The sequence below is a fragment of the Podarcis liolepis genome, assembly GCF_965112155.1.
Source record: "Podarcis liolepis genome assembly, chromosome: 1".
In the NCBI taxonomy this organism is placed as follows: Eukaryota; Metazoa; Chordata; class Lepidosauria; order Squamata; family Lacertidae; genus Podarcis; species Podarcis liolepis.
Genome location: NC_139554.1, coordinates 34842 through 57330, shown reverse-complemented (window position 1 = coordinate 57330; position 22489 = coordinate 34842). Strand labels below are relative to the sequence as shown.

The following is a 22489-nucleotide window of genomic DNA, read 5'->3' as shown; positions in this document are numbered from 1 at the left end:
AAAATGCAATTAAAAATATTAAAAAAAAACAAAAACAAATACACCTTCCTGAAGAAACCAGAGGCCTTTCTCCTGGGCATGGTCAGCCAATTGGTGCCAAAAAAGGACAGAACTTTTTTTATGTATGCAACAACAGCAGCAAGAATACTCATCACGAAGTATTGGAAGACACAAGATTTACCCACCCGGGAAGAATGGCAGATGAAGTTGATGGACTATATGGAACTGGCGGAAATGACTGGCAGAATCCGAGACCAGGGAGAAGAGTCGGTGGAAGAAGACTAGAAAAAGTTTAAAGACTATTTACAGAAATACTGTAAAATTAATGAATGTTAGAAAAATGTTGGAATGAAGTTATATGGCTTTAGTAGAAATGTTATAAGGAATTAAGTATAAATAGATAATAGAGTGTTAAAGGAAAAAATAAGGTTAGAATGTGTTAAGATAATTATAGGATAGAAAACAGAGGAAGATGGAAAGGAATTGCTGAAACAGTTAATAGAAGTGGAATACAAAAAGGGAGGTGTGAGGAGGTCGTGGAAATAAGTGAATGAAAGATAAGATATTGAAATGTGATGTGTTTTAAACTGTTTTTGTTTTCTTAGTTTAATGTGTTAATGTTATGTATTAGTATTAGTGTTATGTAGTGTTTTTGTGTTGTATTGTATTGTCCATTTTTTTTTTCTTTTTTGTAGTGTTTAAATTGTTGGAAAAGCAATAAATATTATTTTATTTTTTTTAAAAAAAGAGCTTTCTGTTCACGCTCAGGGAAACTCATGAGGCAGGACCCCTGAGGAGGGGGAGAAGGGGGAGGGAACTGGAGGGGAATATATGCTCTGTGCAAATGGCTGTGAACTCGTGCTTGTTTGTGAAGTTATCACTCTAGCTCCTTCTACCAATCCCGGATGGTAGAAATAAAGCTTTTTCTCTGAAATTATCCCTTGAGTGCCTGTTTGACTCCCCTTTCCCTCTCTCGGGTGCAGTGCTCTTCCCACCCGAGGGCAAAGCCTGAAAAGGCTACAGGAGTTGTGGTGTCCTCAGGCACAGAGGTTTTCCAGGTAGCTAGTCCCAGGGTCCACTTCTGCAGGCAGCGCACCTCCACCCGCACACAAGACAAGCCGCCTGCAGGAGTCGACTCCTGCAAAGTGGCCCAGCAAGGTGCGATCCTTCCAGCAAGGTTTCAGGGCAGACCTTCAGCCAGACCTAGTCTGTCCTGGGATCCACCCATAATGAGAAAACTAAAACAAAACTATTCACACAAAAGGCAGGCCTTACATCCAGGCTTTTACTGACCGTACATTAAAAGAACTTTTCACAAGAGATATTGAAGATAATAAAAAACAGCACCCAGAATTAGGAAGAGATAACCAGGCTGGAATAGTAGATCATGTCAGATCATTTTCCTCCATAAATTTTACAATATTCTTCCGCGGTATCCACTTCCTCCCCCCTTGGATCTACACGAGCTTGCTATTTCCAGGCCTGTCAAATATTTGGTCATCCTTCTCACTCTGAGTAAAAAGACTTCCTCATTTCAATGTTTACAAATAAAAATACCATACCAAATACTTTGAATCATTCCCAGATTCTGTCAATATCCAGGGTAATATTTCCCAATTGCTAAATTTCCAGCAATCAAAACTGGAATATCATATTCCAGTCTTAACAGATTACCTAAAAATGACAATTTCTTATCCAGAGATTCTATTTATTTTTTTAAAATAATTTTTTATTGATTTTTCCATGGATTCTACTTCTAACACTATATCTTTAACAATTTTTCATATTTCGACCCTCCTCCCCTGGACTTCCCTCGTACTCACATTTGTTTTATTTCCCTATTGTTCACCTTGCGTATTTGATGTTTCCCCAAAATTTCCTCAATACATATAGTCTTATTTTTTGTTGTAGACAAACCCTGCCAATGAGTCCATTTCTTTATGTTGCCTCTTCATATATTGTCAGAGCTGCTTGAAGATCCTAGCTCACAGAGGATCACGCTAGCCAGCGATCATTAAGTAAAAGTCTTTATTGAGTTACAGTTTCCATTCTCACGCTGCTGCGCGCAACTCTACGTCTAGTAGCTAGATCGGCGAGGCTCCGTCTGAGTCTCTGCCCCGTGTGCACCAACTTAATATCCTAGCCCGGCTCCACCTTTTCCGCCTGACTGTCCTCCTCTGGGTCCCTCTACCCCCCGGGGTCTCTTCCTTCCGGGATTCTTCTGACGCTGACCCCCCGGACCCTCCTGTCTCCTTGCGCCGGGCTTTAGGACCTGGCTCCCTTTCCGGGCTGCTTACTGCGTCACCTTCCTCTGCATTAGAACTTGGCGCGCGCGCCCAACTTTCCACTTTCCGCTTAACCGTTTCTTCACTCCCCGATGGAGGTGTGGCCACTCCTGACTCGTGCCCTCCCTCCTGTGGTGAGCTGCCAGCGCTTGCCCCCTGGCTCCCTTCCTCTTCCCTGCTCTCTGGCGGTGACGCTGGTCCCGATCTCCAACTGCTCCCCCCTGAGTCCCCTCTGGCTCTATCTTCCTGGGGTGCCCCCCTAGACTCCCCCCTTGCCCTGGCCACTGGTGCTCCTTTCTGTGAATCCTCTGATTCACTGGAAAGACTCGGAGATCTCGGGTCGTCGTCATCACTCATCTTTTCTTCTGCCTCCTCCCCTTCGCTCTCTGTTTCCTCCCTTGCCCTTGCCTCTGCTCCTAAACCCCTGACATATATGTTGTAAATGGTTCCCATTCTCTTTTAAAGTCTTTGTTGTCCTTTTCATGTAATTTTTCTGTTAGTTTTGCCGGTTCTGCATATTCCATAGGTTTCCCTTGCCATTGTTCTTTCGTGGGTATTTCTTCTGTCTTCCAAGTTTGTGCTAATAAAATTCTTGCCGCTGTTGTTGCATACATAAATAATTCCCAGTTTTCTTTTTTTACATCTTGGTCTAAAATTCCTAGAAGGAATGCTTCTGGTTTCTTAACAAAAGTCTTTTTACACAGTTTTTTCAATTCATTATATATCATTTCCCAATAATTCCTAATCTTTTTGCATCTTGCAGGATGGCTTTTTTTCTAAAAAGAAAAAATAAAAACAAGATCTATCCCTCAAATGAAGATGAGGCCCCTGCCCTACTGCCGCCATTGGCAAAGCCATCAACATCAGCCACAGAGGGCAGGAGGAAAAATCAAGTTGCACCCAAAAACAAGATCTACCCCTCAAATGAAGAGGAGGCCCCTGTCCTACTGCCAGCATTGGCAAAGCCTACTCCATCAGCGGCAGAGGCCAGGGCGGCAGAGGCCAGACCACTAGTCTTGCCAGGGCTGGTCCAGCCTCGGACCAGCAAGCAAGAGCCAAGCCAGCAGCGGCCCTCAAAAAAGAAGAGCCTTGAGGACTCTGGGTCAGCGTTCCCAGGTGAGTAGGCAGAACCAGATCCCTTTTGGGTTCCCCTTGGCCTTAGACTTGGTGTTTACCTCTACGGATGTTGGTGATCTGACACTAACTAAAAGCGAAACAAAAGAAGTGCCATGGTCAGATCACTTCCTGGCGCAACTGGACTTCTCCGCGACCCTTCCCCAATGCAGGGAGGTGGGACCGATTTGGATGGTCCGACCCGCTACTTAATGGATCCAACTGGTTTCCAGAGAGTGGTAGGGGATGTTTTATCCCAAGTTGATGGCCTCTCAGCTGATTCCCTGGTGGCCCGCTGGAATGCGGTTAACCAGGGCTATTGACTGTCTGGCTCCGAAGCGCCCTCTCCGATTGCATGGAGCCCAGACAACTCCATGGTTTTCCCCAGAGCTGAGGGCGATGAAACAATCGTTGAGACAGCTAGAGCACTGATGGCGGAAAACTCACTCTGAATCAGACTGGACACGGGCTAGAGCTCAACGTCGAGCCTACCAAGTGGCAATGGCGACGGCATCTGCAGAAAACAGCAGCAGGAGACTTTTTCAGGTGGTTCGCAATCTATCGGAACCACCTCCGTCACCGGGGCCTGGTAGGGACCCCAAGATCTCCTGCAATGCTTTTGCAAAGTTTTTTTGCAGATAAAGTCGCTCAGATTCATAAGGAGGTAGACTCCACCGTGGGAGCAGGGCCAGGGCGGAAGAGTACTAGAGTTCTGTCTGGTCCTGTTACATGGGATCAATTCCAATCTGTTACCTCCGAGGATGTGGACAGGCTGCTTGGACAAGTGAAACCGACCACCTGTCTCCTTGAATCTTGCCCATCCTGGCTGATAAAAGCGAGCCGGGAAGAGCTGGGCGATGGGCTCTGCGGGGGGTTGAATGCTTCTCTCTGTGAGGGAGCCTTCCCAGACCCGCTGAAAGAGGCGGTCATTAAACCGCTTCTTAAAAAAACACCGTTAGACCCAGCCAATTTGGCCAACTATCGCCCAGTCTCAAATCTGCCATTCTTGGGCAAGGTGATTGAGCGGGTGGGTTGCCAAACAACTCCAAGCACGCCTGGAGGATGCAGACCATTTGGGTCCCTTCGAATCGGGATTCAGGCCTCACCATGGGACTGAAACTGCCTTGGTCGCGCTGGTTGAAAATCTCCGGTGGGCTAGGGACAAAGGTGAGAGCTGTTTCCTAGTTCTGCTGGATTTCTCAGCGGCCTTTGACACCATCGACCATAACATCCTTCTGGACCGTCTAGAGGGGCTGGGAGATGGTGGCACTGTTATACGGTGGTTCCGCTCCTTTCTCCTGGGCCGTGTCCAGAAAGTGGTGTTGGGGGATGAGTGTTCAGACCCCTGGGCTCTCACTTGTGGGGTGCCTCAGGGTTCTGTCCTCTCCCCCATGCTTTTTAATATCTATATGAAGCCGCTGGGAGAGATCATCAGGGGGTTTGGGCTGGGTGTTCATCAGTATGTCGATGATATCCAGCTCTACCTCTCCTTTAAATCAGAACCAGTAAAGGCGGTGAAGGTCCTGTGTGAGTGCCTGGAGGTGGTTGGAGGATGGATGGTGGCTAACAGATTGATGTTGAATCCTGACAAGTCCTGTTTTTGGGGGACAGGGTGCGGGTGGGTGTAGGGGATTCCCTGGTCCTGAATGGGGTAGCTGTGCCCCTGAAGGTCCAGGTGCACAGCCTGGGAGTCACTTTGGACTCACAGCTGTCCATGGAGGCGCAGGTTAATTCTGTATCCAGGGCAGCTGTCTACCAGCTCCACCTGGTACGCAGGCTGAGACCCTACCTGCCTGCGGACTGTCTCACTAGAGTGGTGCATGCTCTGGTTATCTCCCGCTTGGACTATTGCAATGCGCTCTACATGGGGCTACATTTGACGGTGACCCAGAAACTGCAATTAATCCAGAATGTGGCAGCTAGGCTGGTGACTGGGAGCGGCCGCCGGGACCACATAACACTGGTTCTGAGAGATCTGCATTGGCTCCCAGTACGTTTCCGAGCACGATTCAAAGTGTTAAAGCCCCAAACAGCCTCGGTCCTGTATACCTGAAGGAGCGTCTCCACTCCCATCGTTCAGCATGGACACTGAGATCCAGCTCCGAGGGCCTTCTGGCGGTTCCCTCACTGCGAGAAGTAAGGTTACAGGGAACCAGACAGAGGGCCTTCTTGGTAGTGGCGCCCACCCTGTGGAATACCCTCCCTTCAGATGTGCAGGAAATAAGTAGCTATCCTATCTTTAAAAGACATCTGAAGGCAGCCCTGTTTAGGGAAGTTTTTAACATTTAACGCTGTATTGTTTTTAATACTTGATTGGGAGCCGCCCAGAGTGGCTGGGGAAACTCAGCCAGATGGGCGGGGTATAAGTAATAAATTATTATTATGATGATGATACAATGCCGGGGTCTCTCTTGGTTTCCTTGATGTCTGGGTGCAAGTCCCCCCCACCCCACCCCTCCTTGTTATGAGGCGTGTAACATGGAGCAGGGACTTCCGGGTGGCTGCCCCATTTCTGCATTGCTGGGGGTTGGACTAGGTGACCCCGCAGGTCCCTTCAGACGCTACAGTTCTATGATCCCTGTTCAGATATGGCATGCACCCGCTCATTGCAACAGGCGAGAAGCCCCCTGAGAAAGAACTTGCCGTCTTTTCTCGTGTATAAGACGAGGTTTTTTACCCCCCAAATCAAGTGTCAAATTGGGGCTCCACTTCTACAGGGGGAGTGCTGAGGGGGGACGGGCGCTTGGTTGTAGCTGCCAGGAGGAGATTCCCAGCCATGATTTCTTTGCTGTGGAAAGGGCTGTTGTCGACTGGCAGACGATAGGTGACTTGGTGGTTGATGCCTGCAACTGTGCAATTTGATTAATTGCTCCCTCCCCCCAAATAAAGCTCAACCACTCTGGGCAACCCCTCCCCCAAAAAGCTTAACAAGTCTTGGCAATCTGCCCCCATTTCTAAATTTTGAGTGCCCAAAAATATGGAGCGTCTTATATATGGGGGCGTGTTATACATGGAAAAATACGGTACCTTTCCCTCTCATCCGCCTCATTTACTCACCCCTCTCTCTCTTTCTTTCTGAAGAACTCTCTGATGAAAACTTCAAGTTCCTGTGGATGGGTAAGAAAATGCTGGGAGGAAGAACAATCCCAGAAGTTTTGGAGAGGATGGATGAAAGGGAGATTTTGGATACCATCCTCCAACACCTCCAGACATCTCCCCAGGTGTGTGTGATGCAGGGTGGATTTGATTGAAATCAAATCAATTTAAAACATATTTTTACATTCTTGCTTGTATAATCTTAATATTTACAACCAGATGAAGGTTTCATTTTGGGAATAATAAATTTCCAGAGTAGTTTTTACTACTGATTTGGTTATACTGTTAGAAATGCATAGACAGATAATTATGAAATTATTGTGGGGTATAATAAGTTAACTGTGTACAGACGCTTCAGGTTACATACGCTTCAGGTTACAGACTCCGCTAACCCAGAAATAGTACCTCGGGTTAAGAACTGCCATCGGCTCAGGGGCGAGAGGGGAAAAGCCGAGTGGATTACAGAGAGCCCCCAAAGATCGTGGGAAGCAGCACTTCCTCAGCGGAGGAAGGAGAGGAGATGCAGGGGTCGGAGGAGGCAAGGCGGTGCCTGGACACCTTGCCTGAGCAAAGCGGGGAGGAGGGGGGTCCCCCATTACCCAAGCCTTCCTTGCGCAGTAGGCTTCCGCGCAGAGAGGGGAGGCGCAGACTGGGCGCCAAGAAATTACTCTGCTGGGGAAGGTTGAAGGGCCGCCCACTCTCAGATTCTGCCCGTGAATGAGCAAGACAGGGAATAGAGGTGCTCTGCATTCTAAAAGTTTTGATCACTAAGAAGAAAGCTTGAAAACAGACTCTTGAGCCATATTGCCTGATTGCTCTCAAGCAACCAACCGATACCTCTAACAGTGGTGCTTCAGGTTAAGAACAGTTTCAGGTTAAGAACAGATCTCCGGAACGAATTAAGTTCTTAACCTGAGGTACCATTGTATATTTGGACAACTTTTCTGCTGTACCTTATTGGAAGGAGAAAAATAATCATTTCCTTAATAAGAATTTAAACAATTTATTTAACTAAAACAATAACATTATAGCTTATATATCCATGATGTAGTTAAACATTTTTTTTAAAAAAAAATCTTAGACTGAATTTTAGCATATATGAAAAACTTAAAATAAATCCTTACTTCCCAGTGAATAGCCTTTGGACTATAATGCAACTTAAATAGAAAAATATATTCCGAAAGATTTTTCCTCTAAAAGCATTTTATTTTAGAAATCCAATTTAATTTTTTTAAAAAATGTGATTTAAATCAAAGAAATCCATTTAAAAAAATAATGGGTCATTGATTTTTATCCACCCTGGTCTGATGCATGAACCAGGATTTCCCAACCTGGTGCCCTCTAAATGTTCTGGACCATATGCTGCCTGGGGCTGGTGGGAGCATGTAGAAGGGTTCAAGTTGAGGGGAACTGCCATTAACTATCACAGACAAAGGCAAACTCGGCCCTCCAGCTGTTTTGGGACTACAGCTCCCATCATCCCTAGCTAACAGGACCAGCAGGTCAGGGGTGATGGGCATTGGAGTCCCCAAACAGCTGGAGGGCTGTGTTTGCCTAGGCCTGAACTATTGGGAGCCCAGCTTGGAGGAAGGTCCTATTTGCACATGCAGGAGACGACTTTCCGCTGGTGAGAAGGAGTGGTAACCGCCAGTCTGGGGGGGCTTGAAAAGAGGACCAGGCAAACTTGGGGAAGCAGAGAAGACGATCAGTGCAGGATCTGTAGACCGGAAGAAGAACCAATCCATGAACTTGATTTGGTGGGGTGACTTGGACCCCAGGAAATGTTGCATGTTTTTTTCTTTATTCAGAAGCATTCCTGCCTCCAACAGTGGAGGAAGAGCAATCAATGCTGAACTTGTCAACTTTCAAATTCCCCAAATGAGGAATACTAAAGAGTTGTAATAGGGACGCGGGTGGCGCTGTGGGTTAAACCACTGTGCCGCTTGGGCTTGCCGATCGGAAGGTTGGCGGTTCGAATCCCTGCGATGGGGTGAGCTCCCGTTGTTCGGTCCCAGCTCCTGCCCACCTAGCAGTTCAAAAGCACATAGTGCAAGTAAGTAAGTAAGTAAATAAATAAATAAATAATAATAATAATAATAATAATAATAATAATAATATATTTATATCCAATCCCTCCCCAGCCGAAGCCAGTACTGCTCCGGCTGGAAGGTAAACGGCATTTCCGTGTGCTGCTCTGGTTTCGCCAGAAGCGGCTTAGTCATGCTGGCCACATGACCTGGAAAAACTGTCTGCAGAAGCGGACAAATGCCGGCTCCCTCGGCCTTAAAGCGAGATGAGCTTTAAGCCCAGAGTCATTTGCGACTGGACTTAATTGTCAGGGGTCCCTTTACCTTTACCTTTAAAGAGTTGTAACATGACTTGGGAATTCAGAAGATGTGTAAAATTGCATACAAATCATTAAAACAATTGCCTAGTACTTGCAATCTATTATTATTATTTAGTATTACCCGACATTTTCAGACGCTAAAATTGAAATTCTTTGGTTTTCCAAAAGCAGTTGATGTAGCTGGTGGGGTCTCCTCCCTGTGACTCACCCAAACCTTCCCCAACCCTTAGAATGCCCTCTATAGATATTATGGACTCAAGCTGCGGGATTCCAGGAGCGCAGAGACAGTCCACCAGTACCTGCACTTACTCCTGAGGTTGGCTCTCGAAGAGGAAGCAGACAGAGAGGTGAGTGAATGTGTGGGATGTCAGGGGGGGAGGAGAGCCAGCGGGACTGGGACTGCGCTCACATGGAGACTCTCCACCTCCAGCAGTTTCCTGGAAGAGCCTCCTCCTTCTGAACCCTCCTGCTTCAAGCGCCTCCCCAGGCTGCTCCCCAGTGTCCCACCACCACAATCCAGGGTCCCCCACTCTTACTCATCCAGCCAGTCCCTGACATTACCCCACAGACCCCACCAGCCCTCTGTCCTGATTTCTGGATTGGTCTCTGCTCGTGCCCACCCAGTCACCCCCTCAAAGCCTCTTACAGGAGGAACAGCTTTTCAGCATTCAACATATCTGGGGCAGATTTGTTTAGTTTTGGGTTAGATCAGAGCAGCCAACAAGTGGCCCTCAATGCCTTTCTTGGCAGCCCTCAGCAACCTTGGAGGCACCCATACACACCTGTAGGCCTTGCACCGCCTTCCCAAAGCTGGGTAAGGAGGTGCTGGGCTTGGGGAAGGAGGCAGGTGTGATCTGTCAGGGTCCTAGAGTCCCCAGTTAGCTCTTTCCCACCTTTGGCAAGAAGGTGGGAAGGCGCTAGGTCCCACCAGAGCCTCATGCCTCCTTCCCAAAACCCAGCGCCTCACCTGCCTACCTTTGGGAAGGCAGCATGCAGGCCGGGGCGTGTGTGTCAAACGTTGGCCTTGCTCCCCTCTCCCACATGACAAGTCAGTGTGCAGCCCACAGGTTCTGTGCTGAACTACTCTTGTGGCCCACTTGGTATGAGAAATTGGAGCACCCTGGTTTAGATGGTGCATATTCCTGCTCTGGCGCCTTTGGGTGAGGGGTGGATTACAAATACTTCCAGTGTATAAATGATGCATTTTAATGTAGTTGGGTGTTTAATGAAGCCAAGAACTGTATCACAAGATTCGAAAATGTCAGAATGCAAGGCATCCTTGCATTTCAAGCTGCACATGAGTCTGGGAGGTGTGGTCTGGTCAGTTCACATCAGAATCCACAGAAATATCGTTCTTCAAACCACCCCTATTATTATCCGGGATGAAAGGATCTGTTCAAATTGGTTCTCTAAGTGTCTCATTTCCCCACTCTTAAATTTGGTTCCCCACATTTTGCAGCAATCTGCTTACAGAATCACATTTATCCTCCATCCCTCATGATCAGCTTAGCTTAATGGTTGCCATCAATTTCATTTTAATTGATTTTAATTAATTTTTATAATGAAATGTTTTTAGAATGTTGTACTATTTTATTGTTGTTAGCTGCCCTGAGCCCGGCTTTGGCTGGGGAGGGTGGGATATAAATAAAATTTATTATTATTATTATTATTATTACTAATTGCAATCAAGAAAACGACATGTTTGACGTGCCTCATTCTCCCTAGGGAATTTCTGAGGCTATCGGTCTGGCTTCAAGCACCCATATTTCCCAGGTGCTGATGGCAGTGCGGGATTTTGGCCGCGCAGCCATTGCAAGGAAGACTCAGACGTCTGAGGTAAGGGTGTGAAGTGAGGAAGGAGCATAGCAAGAGTGTAGGTCAGCCATCCCCAGCCTGGTGCCCCTTCCCCATCCGGGTGTTTTGAATTGGAACTCCCATCAGCCCCTGACAGCATGGCCAATGGTTAGACAAAGATCCTGGCAAATTGGATCCTTAGCAGCTATTTACATCCACACCAAAGCATGTGAAGCAGCCTCTGGGTTCCTCTGATCTAGGAAAACAGAGCTGTGTTGGAAAAGAACAAATCCTGCCCCATTTCCAAATATGCTCTTTTTCAAGGGATGGGATCCTTACCATTCCAAAAAGGCAATTAGATCTGCTCATCCTCTCAGTATGGAAGCCAGACAACTTCCTCTGTGGGTATGTCTCAGTCATTCTTCTGAAGTGGGCTCTAGCAGTCCTGTCTCTGTGGCTCCAGATCCTAGATCTGATCTGATCTGATCCCTTGGCTCAGTCAGTCAGTCAAACGGAATCGTTAGAAACCATTGGTCATCCCCAGAGTACACGCAATACAAAAGTACACTGGCCCATGTTTTTAGGTTGGTTGTCAGATGGTTGGTTGGCATTTCTTCAATAGTGGAAGCTAATGGGGGACCCCAAGGGTCATCTAGTCCAACCCCCTCCAATGCAGGAATCTCAGCTCAAGCATCCCTGAGAGATGGCCATCCAACCTCCAACGGAGAGTCCACAACCTCCCAAGGGAGAGTGTTCTGCTGTCAGAAAGCTTTGAATGAAGAACCTCTTAGAGTTTGGAAGAGGGGACACCTCTCCAACTGAGGGGAGGGAGCAGAATCCAAGAGAGAAGGCAGTCGGCAGGCTGGGAGAGGCAGAGAGAAAGAGGGGAGAGGTTTCAGCTGCATCCCGGGGCAGGGGAGCTGCCCAAGTTGCTCTCGTGCAAGGGTTCTTCTGCGTACAGGAGTGCCTGCTGGCCCCATTCAACTATGTTCTAGAGTAGACCCATTGAATTTAATGAAGATGACTAAGTTAGGCCCATTCATTTCAACAGGTCTACTTGAAGCAAAGCATAGTTGAGTGTCACTCTCTGTGTTCACCTCCATATATTTGTCATTTAAGCAAATTATTACAAAGGCATAGTAACTGCGTGCGGATCTAACAGTTCCATAACCTGAGGGGGCCTTGGGGTCATGTGCCCCCAACTCTCCAATTCTCCAACCCAGCTGGAAGGGGATCAGAACCTTTTCCTTCCACTTTCAGTTAACTTCCCTCAAGCTTCTGGTCTCCTTTTTGCAACTGTGCTAGAGGAGAAGGGAGCAGGAGCCGATGAGTCCAAGGCTCATTCACACAATAATAAACCATAGTTTATCACAGAGGTAACCAAAATGGTGCCCTTCAGATGCTACAGACTGCAACTCCCATCCCTCCTGACCACTGGCCATACCGGCTGAGGCTGATGGGAGCTAGAGGCCAACCTATGTTGATGCCTTCTGGTTTATTGTTACACCTGAACGCAGCCCTGAACTCTCTTGTGCTCTGCCATCCAAGAGAAATGAAACCCAGGAGTGTGGTACCCCTGGATTTTTGCTGTGAGTTGGGAAATGACCAAGGAAATTTCCCAACCCTCACTATGGAGAAGATGAGCAGATCCACCCAGTTCATTTTAATTTTAAAAAAGCAGCTCCCATGGAAAAGAGCACCAGTGGTCAGCCTACCCTACACTGTCCTGCACTTTCTCCCTGGTTGACTGACCAAACCCAAAGAGAACACCTTCATGGTTCCTCGTCATCCTGGGGAAAAATTGACCAGTGGGGTGTCACAGGGTTCTGTCCTGGGCCCGTTGTTGTTCCACGTTTTTTTAAAATAAATGACTTGGATGAAGGAATTGAGCGGATGCTCCTCAAATATGCAGGTGACACCAAACTGGGAAGGGTAGCCAATGCCACAGAAGACAGAATCGGGATTCAAGATAACCTTAACAGATTGGAGAACTGGGCCCAAACTAACAAAATGAAATTCAATAGGGTCAAATGTCAGGCTCTACATTTAGGCAGGAAGAACCCGATGCACATATATAGGATGGGGGAGCCCTGGCTTGCCAGCAGTTTGAGTTTCCTGGAGGAAAAAAAAATACAAAATTTGTAAGTCTGCACAACAACTTCTTGTTGTTGCTTAGTCGTTTAGTGGTGTCCGACTCTTCGTGACCCCCTGGACCAGAGCACGCCAGGCACTCCTGTCTTCCACTGCCTCCCGCAGTTTGGTCAAACTCATGCTGGTCGCTTCGAGAACACTGTCCAGCCATCTCGTCATCTGTTGTCCCCTTCTCCTTGTGCCCTCCACCTTTCGCACAACAACTTACTGACTACTAATATTTTCCCTGCTGCTAAAAGGTCCCAACTAAATGGTGATTTGTCTCCAATTGCACTTAAGGTTCCCAAACTCACTTTCCCCATCCTTTCCCTCCAGAATACTAGCGAGACCAATGCCAGCATCACCGTCATCCTTTGCTGCGGGCAAATGGCAATTGGGGCACGGCAGGATGAGCTCCCGCTTTTTATAGACCAGTTAACACAGGAGCTCCTCTTCCAATTCCAGAACAGCAGGAAGGTATGGCTCTGATTATCACACGGACTCCTGTTGTTTGTTCTCTCAGCTATACCATACTTTTCCGTGTATAAGACAAGGTGTTTTTTATTATTATTAAAAAATGATGTTTAAAAATGAGGGTCATCTTATACACAGATAGTGCATAGGGGGGACATGGGTTTGGTTGCCGCTGCAAGCCGGAGATAGTCAGTGGCTATTGTGCGTGTTATTGGTGGCTGCGGCAAGGGGTGGTGTTGACTGGCTGTCGCTGCAGAAATTGGGAAGGCGATTGGCGGTTTCTGCCGGCGAGGGACAGACAATAGGTGGGTTTTGCGACGTGTGTGAGTGGCAGCATAGGTCCAGCGGGTGAGCAATTTTTGGAATCCCCTCCCCCCAAATAGCTGAACAACTGTGGGTAATCCTCCCTTCCAAAAGCTCAGCAACTCTGGGCAATCCTCCCCCCCATTTTCTTAATTTGGAGTCCCCCCTAATAGGGGGTGTCTTATACACGAAAAAATACAGTATATACTGCCTTTCTCCTGTCATACGACTCCAGGAGGTGTGCAACCATTTCCCCCGTGGTCACCATCCAGGCACTGAGCAGACCTCCTGAGCTCCGTCAAGGTCCTTGCACCACATGCCTTCAGACTGTGCCCTAGGGCAGGGTCTTTGGCTTCATCCACCAAAGGGTTGTAGACTGGGGTGTATACTGGCTCCACCCTTAGGACCAGATGGGGCATTACAGTGGTACCTTGGTTCTCAAACTTAATCCATTCTGAAACCAAAGCGTTCCAAACCAAGGCACGCTTTCCCATAGAAAGTAATGCAAAATGGATTAATTCTTTCCAGACTTTTTTTAAAGAAACCCTAAAACAGCAATTCAACATGAATTTAACTATCTAACAAGACCATTTCTGGGTTAATTTTTGGATTGGGTTAGTGTTAGGGTAAGGATTAGAATTAAGGTTAGGGTCAGTGTGGCTTTATGTTTCCTTGTGATTTTGATTCAAACTCAATTTTATAAAATCCCTTCTCCTTTCAGAACGAGGATTTGAAGAAGAGCTTTATGAAGGCAGCAACTTTAACAACCAAGGCGCTTGTGCAATCAAATGTGGGACATGTCACCTTCCCCCACAAAGAGGAGCTCACCTTCTGCATCATAGTGAGTAAAAAGAAAAAGAAAAAAAGAGGGGGAATCTCCTGGGGTTTCTTTTCAGAGCGTTTTTTCTTAAAAATAGCTGTGTAGGTCTAGCTCTGGGTTGCATGTTCTGACCATCTGGCCCCAAACCATTTCTGGGTGGTCACGTTCTGCTCCAGCTCAAGTTTCCAAACCCTCTTGAAAGGCAGCCCTACATTGTGGCAACCTCAGCAGGCTGTCACCAGCGCCTAAGTAAAAGAGGCTAGGTTCTCCCAGGAGGAGAGGGCTGTCGATGGCTCCCAGCCATGATTGCTATGTTCTACCTCCACAGAGGAAGGAAGCAATGTTTCTGAATATAGTTGCTGGAAGCCACAGGCGGGGAGAGGGCTCTTGGGCTCATGGTCTGCTCCCTGGTTTCTCACAGACGTCTGGTTGGCCACTGTGAGAATGCTGTGAGGATGCTGGACTAGATAGGCCCTTGGCCTGGTCCAGAAGGCTGATCTTATGCTGTTCTTATGGGGTAGAGCTCTGCCCAGGAGAAAAAGGGATCTTATTCCCAGATCCAGGAAGCCCACTCTTCTCCTCTAGGAGGACCCACTTGCCAATTGCAAAGAAGTTGTCAAGTGGGCTGGATAGAGAGCACACCTCAGGGCTTGGTGTGGTGGTGGCAGGGATGGCGCCTCCAGTTCCCTGACATGCTGTGTGCTTCCCCACCACAGGAGGTTATCAAACAGGAGCCAATGGCATCCATCAGCAACCTGCACGAGGCAATGGAAAACATCATTCGCCTGACGTAAGTACGGCCGGGCACAGTACATATTTCTTCACCAGGTTTATGGACTGCTGGGTGCTGATCCTTTCCTCTCCCCTTCTTTCTCTTCTCAGGGCCTTGAGACCACAGATGGACCCTCTGACCCGCTCTCAGCTGGTACAAAAAACCACGCATAAGGTCTTCCAGTTGCCATCCTTGCAGGTTATGAAGATCAAAGCTGGGAGCTCGGTCAAAGCAACACCGAGCCAGGTGACTGGACCTTCTGCTTTTGGAGGAAAATGGGGTTGCCAGGTTAAAGGATTTGAGGGCAAAGAGTCTGAGCCGTGTAAGCCGCAAAGAATGCTGCCTGAGACACTTGACCCATCACAATGATGTAACAGCCAGAGACTTGGGGTGTATATTTTTGATTTTAATCATGTTTCCATATTTATTACATTTCACCTTTGCTAGAATGCATCCACGTATGATTCCTGCATGCCTGCATTTTGTGACTCTCATGCCTCCCTCCTACGCTGCATTTAATTTTATTTGTTTGCTTGTTTGTTTATATGCTGCCCATCTGACTGGGTTACTCTAGCCACTCTGGGCGGCTTCCAACAAATTAAAACACAGCCAGACATCAAATATTTAAAACTTCCCTATGCAGGGCTGCCTTCAGATGTCTTCAGACGGAAGTATAATGATGTATCTCTCTGACATCTGATAGGAGGGTGTTCCACGGGGTGGGCCCCACCACCAAGGCGGCCCTCTGCCTTGGAACACCCCAAGGAAGTTGAGCCCAGTGTGGAGTCCTGTATCTTTATGTCGCATGACCTGTAACCTTACATACATCAAGAAACGTTTGATGTTTATGACTCTTTGTGTGCCGTGCTTGAACCCCTGCATAAGCTTTGTTACAAATTTGGACTAGAAGGCTCCAGAGCATATGGGATTTCCATGGGGGTCTTCAGCTTCTAAGTGCTTTTGCTTCTCTCCTTCCAGGACTGTTATGAAGAAACAGTGTACATCTGGCTCAACATGCTCACCAGCTTGCTGTCAGAGGCCCCCTCTCTGAAGACGCTGCAGGAGATATTAGTGGTAAGGGAGCCCCCAAGGTGTCAGAGCAGGGGGAAGCAGCAGCTCCCATGCCGGAGGACAGACCCTCTTGAAATGATTGCACGGGGGGCATCTGTGGCCAACTCACTGGTTGTGGGTGCTGATGGTCAAGTGGGCCTCTGTTCTGCTAGCAATGCTTGTGCAAGGCACACAAGATATGTCCTCTGCTGATGGCGTATGGGGAAGGGCCGTGGCTCGGGACAGAGCATCTGTCTTGCATGCCCAAGGTCCCCGGTTCAGTCCTCAGCATCTCCAGGTGGGGCTGGGAAAAGGCTCTCTGTCTGAAAGCCCAAAGGGCCAACTGCCAGTCCTCATTACCTGTGGATCAATGGCTGGGCTTGGTCTAAGGATGCTCAGAACAGAAAATGCATAATAAAACAAAAGCAACCCAAGAGCCAATTAATATCTAATTCTACTAATGCTTTTTTTAAATGGCTTCTTTTTTCTGTGTCTTTAGTTGTTCTTCTTTTGTTTGTAAGCTGCCTCGAGTCCCTGTCTGGGAAAGAGGTGGGGTATTATTATTATTATTATTATTATTAATAATAATAATAAACAAATTGCAGCAAACTTTCTCCTTTACAAAACAACCCCTTTTTGCAATTTGTCCCCTCTATGAAGCTTTGTGAATTTGCAAACCTGGATTAAGGGTTGTCCTTCCATGTGATGACGATGATTTCTCTCTCGCAGCACACAAAAGGCTGGATTGACTCCACAAAAATCAGTGAGCGGCAAAGAGCAGTCAAGACCACCAAGGCACTCCTGAAATATGTCTCCGAGCATCTGGACTTTGATGTGAGTGACCAAGGCTTAATGCTGCAATTTCAAATCGTATTGCGTTGGAAAGTTCAGGTGTGAACTAGATGAAAGCTGTATGGCATGGCCATCCCAGGGAAAGGTGCCAGCCAGTGCTATTTTTCTAGAAAAAGAGGTGCCAGGACTCACCATGAACTCACCTCCCTCATTCTCTTATAATGGCAATAGTGCCCACCTGAGAGGTGCCAGTGTTAGCTATTTGCAGTATAGTAGCACTGCAGAGAGCTTGCTGGGGAGACCATGCGTTAAAAAGGGACTCAAAAATAACTTAAACAAGGTTTTAATAACAAAAACAAAAACTCCTAAATACACCAACAACAATCCAGACCCAACCACCAACCCATCCCCCAGGGTAACGGAAGAGCTAGGTGCTGCTCCTTATATACTACACCCAAATGCTGACACACCTTAATCAATACAACTCAGCACCTGCTGTGTTTCACAGCTGTAAAGCTGGGTCTCGTTATCTTGCTCTGGCCCTTGCTCTGGCCCCTGAAAGACATACACAACTGGTGGAACAATGATGAACCTTTACATTTAAAGAAACCATTCAACATTTCCCCTGCGGTTCATCATTGTGGAACAAAATCATAAAGCATATTTTGTACATGTCTTTCATGAGTAACCTTTGGAAGTGCTTTAGTAAAAATGTCCGCAATTTGATTGTCACCTGGAACATATTGAAATACAATCATTTCATCAGCAATTAGTTTCTTTACAAACTGTAAACGTAACCTTAAGACTCTAGTGTGCTGCGTATTGGTCTCTGAACACAGGATAGCAAGTCCGCTCTGGGAATCAAGGTAAACTCTTACTGGTAGTGTTACTTTCATCTGTAGGTCTGCAAATACTTGCAGATACCATTCCACATCATGAGTGGCCTGAACGCATGCACATAATTCACTCTCTGTTGTGGAGAGACAAATAATGGTTTGTGTCTGGGACTTCCATTCAAATGCACAACCGTTATAACAAAACACCATACCAGACACATCCCTGCAATTATTTTGTTCCACTGCATGAGATGCATCGCAGAAAATTTCAAAATCTTTGTCAATACATGATGTAAACTGCAACCTATAATGTTTGGTATGTTTAAGATACACTACCACTCTCTTAAGAGCAGAGAAACATTGCGTAGTGGGCTTTTCCACAAATTTTGCCAGAAAGTGAAAGGCATAAGTTATATCTGGTCTTGAGATTCTTTGAATGAAATTTAGCTTGCCTATAGCAGAACGATACAAAGTTTTGTTAGGAAATGGCTTATCTTCACCTGTAAAGGTGAAACCACACACCATAGGCGTATCCTTCCCATTTGCATTTTCTTAAACCCATTTTGAATCAATAAGTCTCATATCTGGGTTCCAGTAGTAGATAGGTAGCCGTGTTGGTCTGCCATAGTCAAAATAAAAAATTCCTTCCAGTAGCACCTTAAAGACCAACTAAGTTAGTTCTTGGTATGAGCTTTCGTGTGCATGCACACGAAAGCTCATACCAAGAACTAACTTAGTTGGTCTTTAAGGTGCTACTGGAAGGAATTTTTTATTTTTTCTCATATCTGGGGTTTGTGGTAAAAGAGACCAGGTGTTATGCTCTTTTAAAGAAGCTATCTCAGAGTTGATAGCTTTATACCAATTTACAACTTGGTGCTTAGGTAAATTCTGAACATCATTGTAGCTTTTTGGCTCAAAAACCACCTTATTGGCATACACAGTATTTAAATGTTCATCTGCAAAACGTTGTGGCTTCTGTCTCTTTCTATCTGAACGTCTCAGTCCGGAAGGAGAGTCAGACTCCTCAGACTTAATGGGACTAAGTGAACTACTAGTTTCAGGTTGTAAATCATCATTGTCAGACTGAAGAGGTGCCTGTAGGCTAAGCTCACAGTCAGAAAACTCAAGAGAATCTAACCTCCCCTCGGGTGCCCATGACTTTAAATCATCAAACAAATTATCAGATTCAACAGGCTTTTTGTCTTGTTCCATTAATTCAGAAGCACCATTTCCTGCTGCTGCTGCTGCTGCTGCTACTTCCTCTTCTTCCTCAGTGTCATTTATACCGTTAGTATCTTGGAAAACAGCCATTCCAATTTACAGTTTGTATCATGCTTCTGGTAATATGAAATTTGCCACTTGCTGGTATGTAAATTCTGTACGCCCCCTGCTGGTAGCCCATTAATTTCCCCTGAACACTACGCTCACCCAATTTCTGCTTAGCGGGATAATGCATAATTACATCTGAATCCCAAATGCGTAGGTATTTCAGATTAGGGCGTTTTTTAAACAGCTTCTCATAGGGGGTTGTTAGGATATTTCTGTTCCACCTTAAACAGGGAGCAGGCTGTTGTTTGAGTCACAGTCTGCGTACTTCCGGCTCACAGAAAGTTTATGTTTTGTACATAGCTTTTGTTTCTCTCTCTGTGCCTGAACACGCAGGCAAGCAGTCATGTTTTTTCTTTGTTCTGACCAACGCTAAATAAAGTTGTAAATAATGCTCTCCTGAGTGCATCTTTCATTGTGCGAACTCTGCAAAGGTAGTGCACAAGTCCTTGGAATGTGGAAAGCTGTTTCTGAGGCTTGTGTCGCTAATTGACTGATACTGCGTTCCTACGGGAGGTTGATGGATCGTCCGGAGTCGACGTGGGGGCATGATGGCCTTTGTCTCCCTGGCAGTATCCCAACAACAGGTTTCGGGTCCAGATTCACAGCACTTACAGGAGAGTAAGACTGTGAAAGACTGTGAAAGGTATGTGGAGAAAAGTAAGGCTTTTCGTTGCCGCGGCAGAGCCTTTGATGTCCGGCAGGCTAATTTAGCCTGGGAGTCGAGCCAAGCAGGCCTCAAGATTTATGAGCTGCCAAGATAAGGTGTTTTTGAAGGCATAAAGGTTCACGGCTCAAGTAAAAACCTGGAATGGAGTTTTTACAAGCTTCAGATGATGGCACTCAGTGCCCAAAGTTGAATGTCCACAATTATGAGACCTGGGCAATATGCTGTGAGAGCTTGCTGCGACAGTTTGGAGTGTGGCATACTGTGTATGAAGCCCCTCCAGTTCCTCTGACAGATAGATGGAGGGCCCAAGATTCAAGGGCCATAGTCTTATCCGTCTCTCTGGAGGAAATTGTAACACTGGCTGGCAACACGACAGCACGTCAGATGTGGAATGCTTTGAAAGTAGCCCATCTGCCGGTCATCCCAGCCCAGAGTTTGACTGCATCGGAGGTCCTGGCTGTTTCCCAGATCGAGAGTGATTGCAGGGATGCCAAGGGCACCGGTTGCAAGCTGCAGGGGGAGCTAACTGTGACGTCATCCCAGGCAGCGTTCCAGCCTCCAGGGGGAGCCAAGGAGTCGGCAGCTAAGAGCTCTGTTTCTCATGAGAGCCAAGGTCATCCTCACAGATACCGGAAGGCCAGAAGTAAACAGAGACAGAAGCCAGCAGATGGCCCAAAGCAGAAGGGGGGGGTGGAAAGCCCACGCCGGTGGAAAACAAGGTTTTGTTTGCTGGCACAGCTTCACCAAAGGCTAAAGGCAAGTTTGATGGCCAGGAGCAGGGGGGCAAGCAGCAGAAGCCCAAGCCGGTGGAAGACAAGGTTTTGCTTGCTGGAAAAGCTGCTCCAAAGGCCAAAGCCAGATTTGTTGTAGATTTGGGAGCTACACGGCATTTATCAAAAGATAAGCATCTATTTATCTCCTTCACGCCTCAAGATGGAGAGATCCACCAGGCTGATGGAAAGACGTTGCGAATTGCAGGAGTCGGAAATGTGAGACTGGCAAGTCTGCACACAACCATCAGAGATGTACTTTATGTTCCAGATTCTGCAGACAATTTGCTCAGCATCCCACAGCTGACTGGGCGTGGCTTTGAGATTTCCTTCAAGAGGAGCGTCTGTGTCATCAGGAAAGGCAAAGAGGACATTTTGCATGCAAAGTTTATAGATGGTTTGTTCTGTATAACTTATGATGACAATGGTGCTGCTGTGTCTAATGTTGAATCTTGTTGTGTTGCACAAACTAACAAAGTTCTTCATGCAGGATGTATTCACGAGGCGCACCGAAGATTTGGTCACATGTCTTGGCAGGCGCTGGCCAGGATGCCTGGGTTGGTTCAGGGTTTGAACATCAAGTCCTGTAAGTTTCACATGAAATGTGTATCTTGTGCAGAGAACAAGGTGAAGGTTGCTCCAAAAGGCAAGGAGTCTAGCAGGCAGGCTTCCAAACCCTACCAGCTAGTCCATGCAGACCTGGTTGGTCCACTTGCGCCCTCTTTGAGTGGAGCAAGGTACTTCATGGTTCTAATTTATTCTTTTTCCAGGTACATTCATGTGTTTATGCTCGAGCAGAAATCGCAAGCGTTTCCTAGGTTCGAGGCATTCTGTGCTTGGTTGGAGAATGCTCACAGTAAACGTATCGGCTGTCTCTTTACTGATCGGGGTGGGGAGTTCACTTCTCAGCAGTTTGAAGCTTTCCTGACTGAGAAGGGAATCCAGCATGACCTCTCAACGCCTAGATCGCCATGGATGAATGGACTTGCTGAGCGAGCAAACCAAACTTTGCTTCAAGGCCTAAAAACCTTGTTGCATGATGCCAAGCTCCCTGAGAAGTTTTGGGGGAGGCTTTGAACACGTTCGTTTATTCCTATAACAGGAGACTGTCATCACCTGTTGGTTGTACTCCCTATGAGAAGATGTTTGGTAAAAAAACCTTACGTCAAGCACATGAGAATCTTTGGTTCTGGCATGTGGGTACACACCCCACAGAGCAACAAGCTTGGGAAGCGTGGGGCACATGGTTTGTTCATGGGGTACGAAAAAGGTGCATACAGGGTATGGATGACTGACTCTAAGTCCATTAAGTTCACAAAGAATGTTGAGTACAATCTTAAGTGGGGGGAAAATGTGGGAATTTTCCAGAGTTACCCAGAGGAAGATGAAGATGATGTGAAAAAACAGATAATGTTGAGGTAAAAGAGGAAGCTGAGGATGATGATGATGATCAGAGTTCGGATTCCAGCTCAGTGGGCAGCGCTGCTGCTGATGTCATAGAATCCTAGAGTTGGAATAGACCACAAGGGCCATCGAGTCCAACCCCCTGCCAAGCAGGAAACACCATCAGAGCACTCCTGACATATGGTTGTCAAGCCTCTGCTTAAAGACCTCCAAAGAAGGAGACTCCACCACACTCCTTGGCAGCAAATTCCACTGTCGAACAGCTCTTACTGTTAGGAAGTTCTTCCTAAGGTTTAGGTGGAATCTTCTTTCTTGTAGTCAGCGACAGTGATGACACAGCAGACTACAAGAGCGCAAAGGCCTCAGTCAGACCATCTGATGCATCTGACAATGAACTGGAAGAACCACTGTTCACCATTGGTCACTTTACTCCTAAGAAGGAGGAGATGAGTCAAGAAGACTTGTGTCTAGTACACAGATCTGAAAGGGCCACAAGAGGCAAACCTC

The 22489-nt window shown here is 46.8% G+C and overlaps 1 protein-coding gene across 1 annotated transcript in view; it reads left to right on the top strand.

Annotated features, from left to right (window-relative positions):
* Positions 1 to 2719: 2719 nt before the first annotated feature.
* The window catches only part of LOC310712343 (maestro heat-like repeat family member 5), a 37422-nt gene continuing 17652 nt past the window's right edge, over positions 2720 to 22489 (top strand). Inside the window, exons 1-8 of the mRNA XM_083515300.1 lie at positions 2720 to 3401; positions 6480 to 6619; positions 9072 to 9188; positions 10567 to 10677; positions 13102 to 13242; positions 14264 to 14383; positions 16113 to 16208; positions 16914 to 17018. Of these exons, the coding sequence (XP_083371426.1) occupies positions 3050 to 3401; positions 6480 to 6619; positions 9072 to 9188; positions 10567 to 10677; positions 13102 to 13242; positions 14264 to 14383; positions 16113 to 16208; positions 16914 to 17018 (1182 nt within the window). The 5' untranslated portion in view covers positions 2720 to 3049. The remainder of the gene's footprint in view (positions 3402 to 6479; positions 6620 to 9071; positions 9189 to 10566; positions 10678 to 13101; positions 13243 to 14263; positions 14384 to 16112; positions 16209 to 16913; positions 17019 to 22489) is intronic.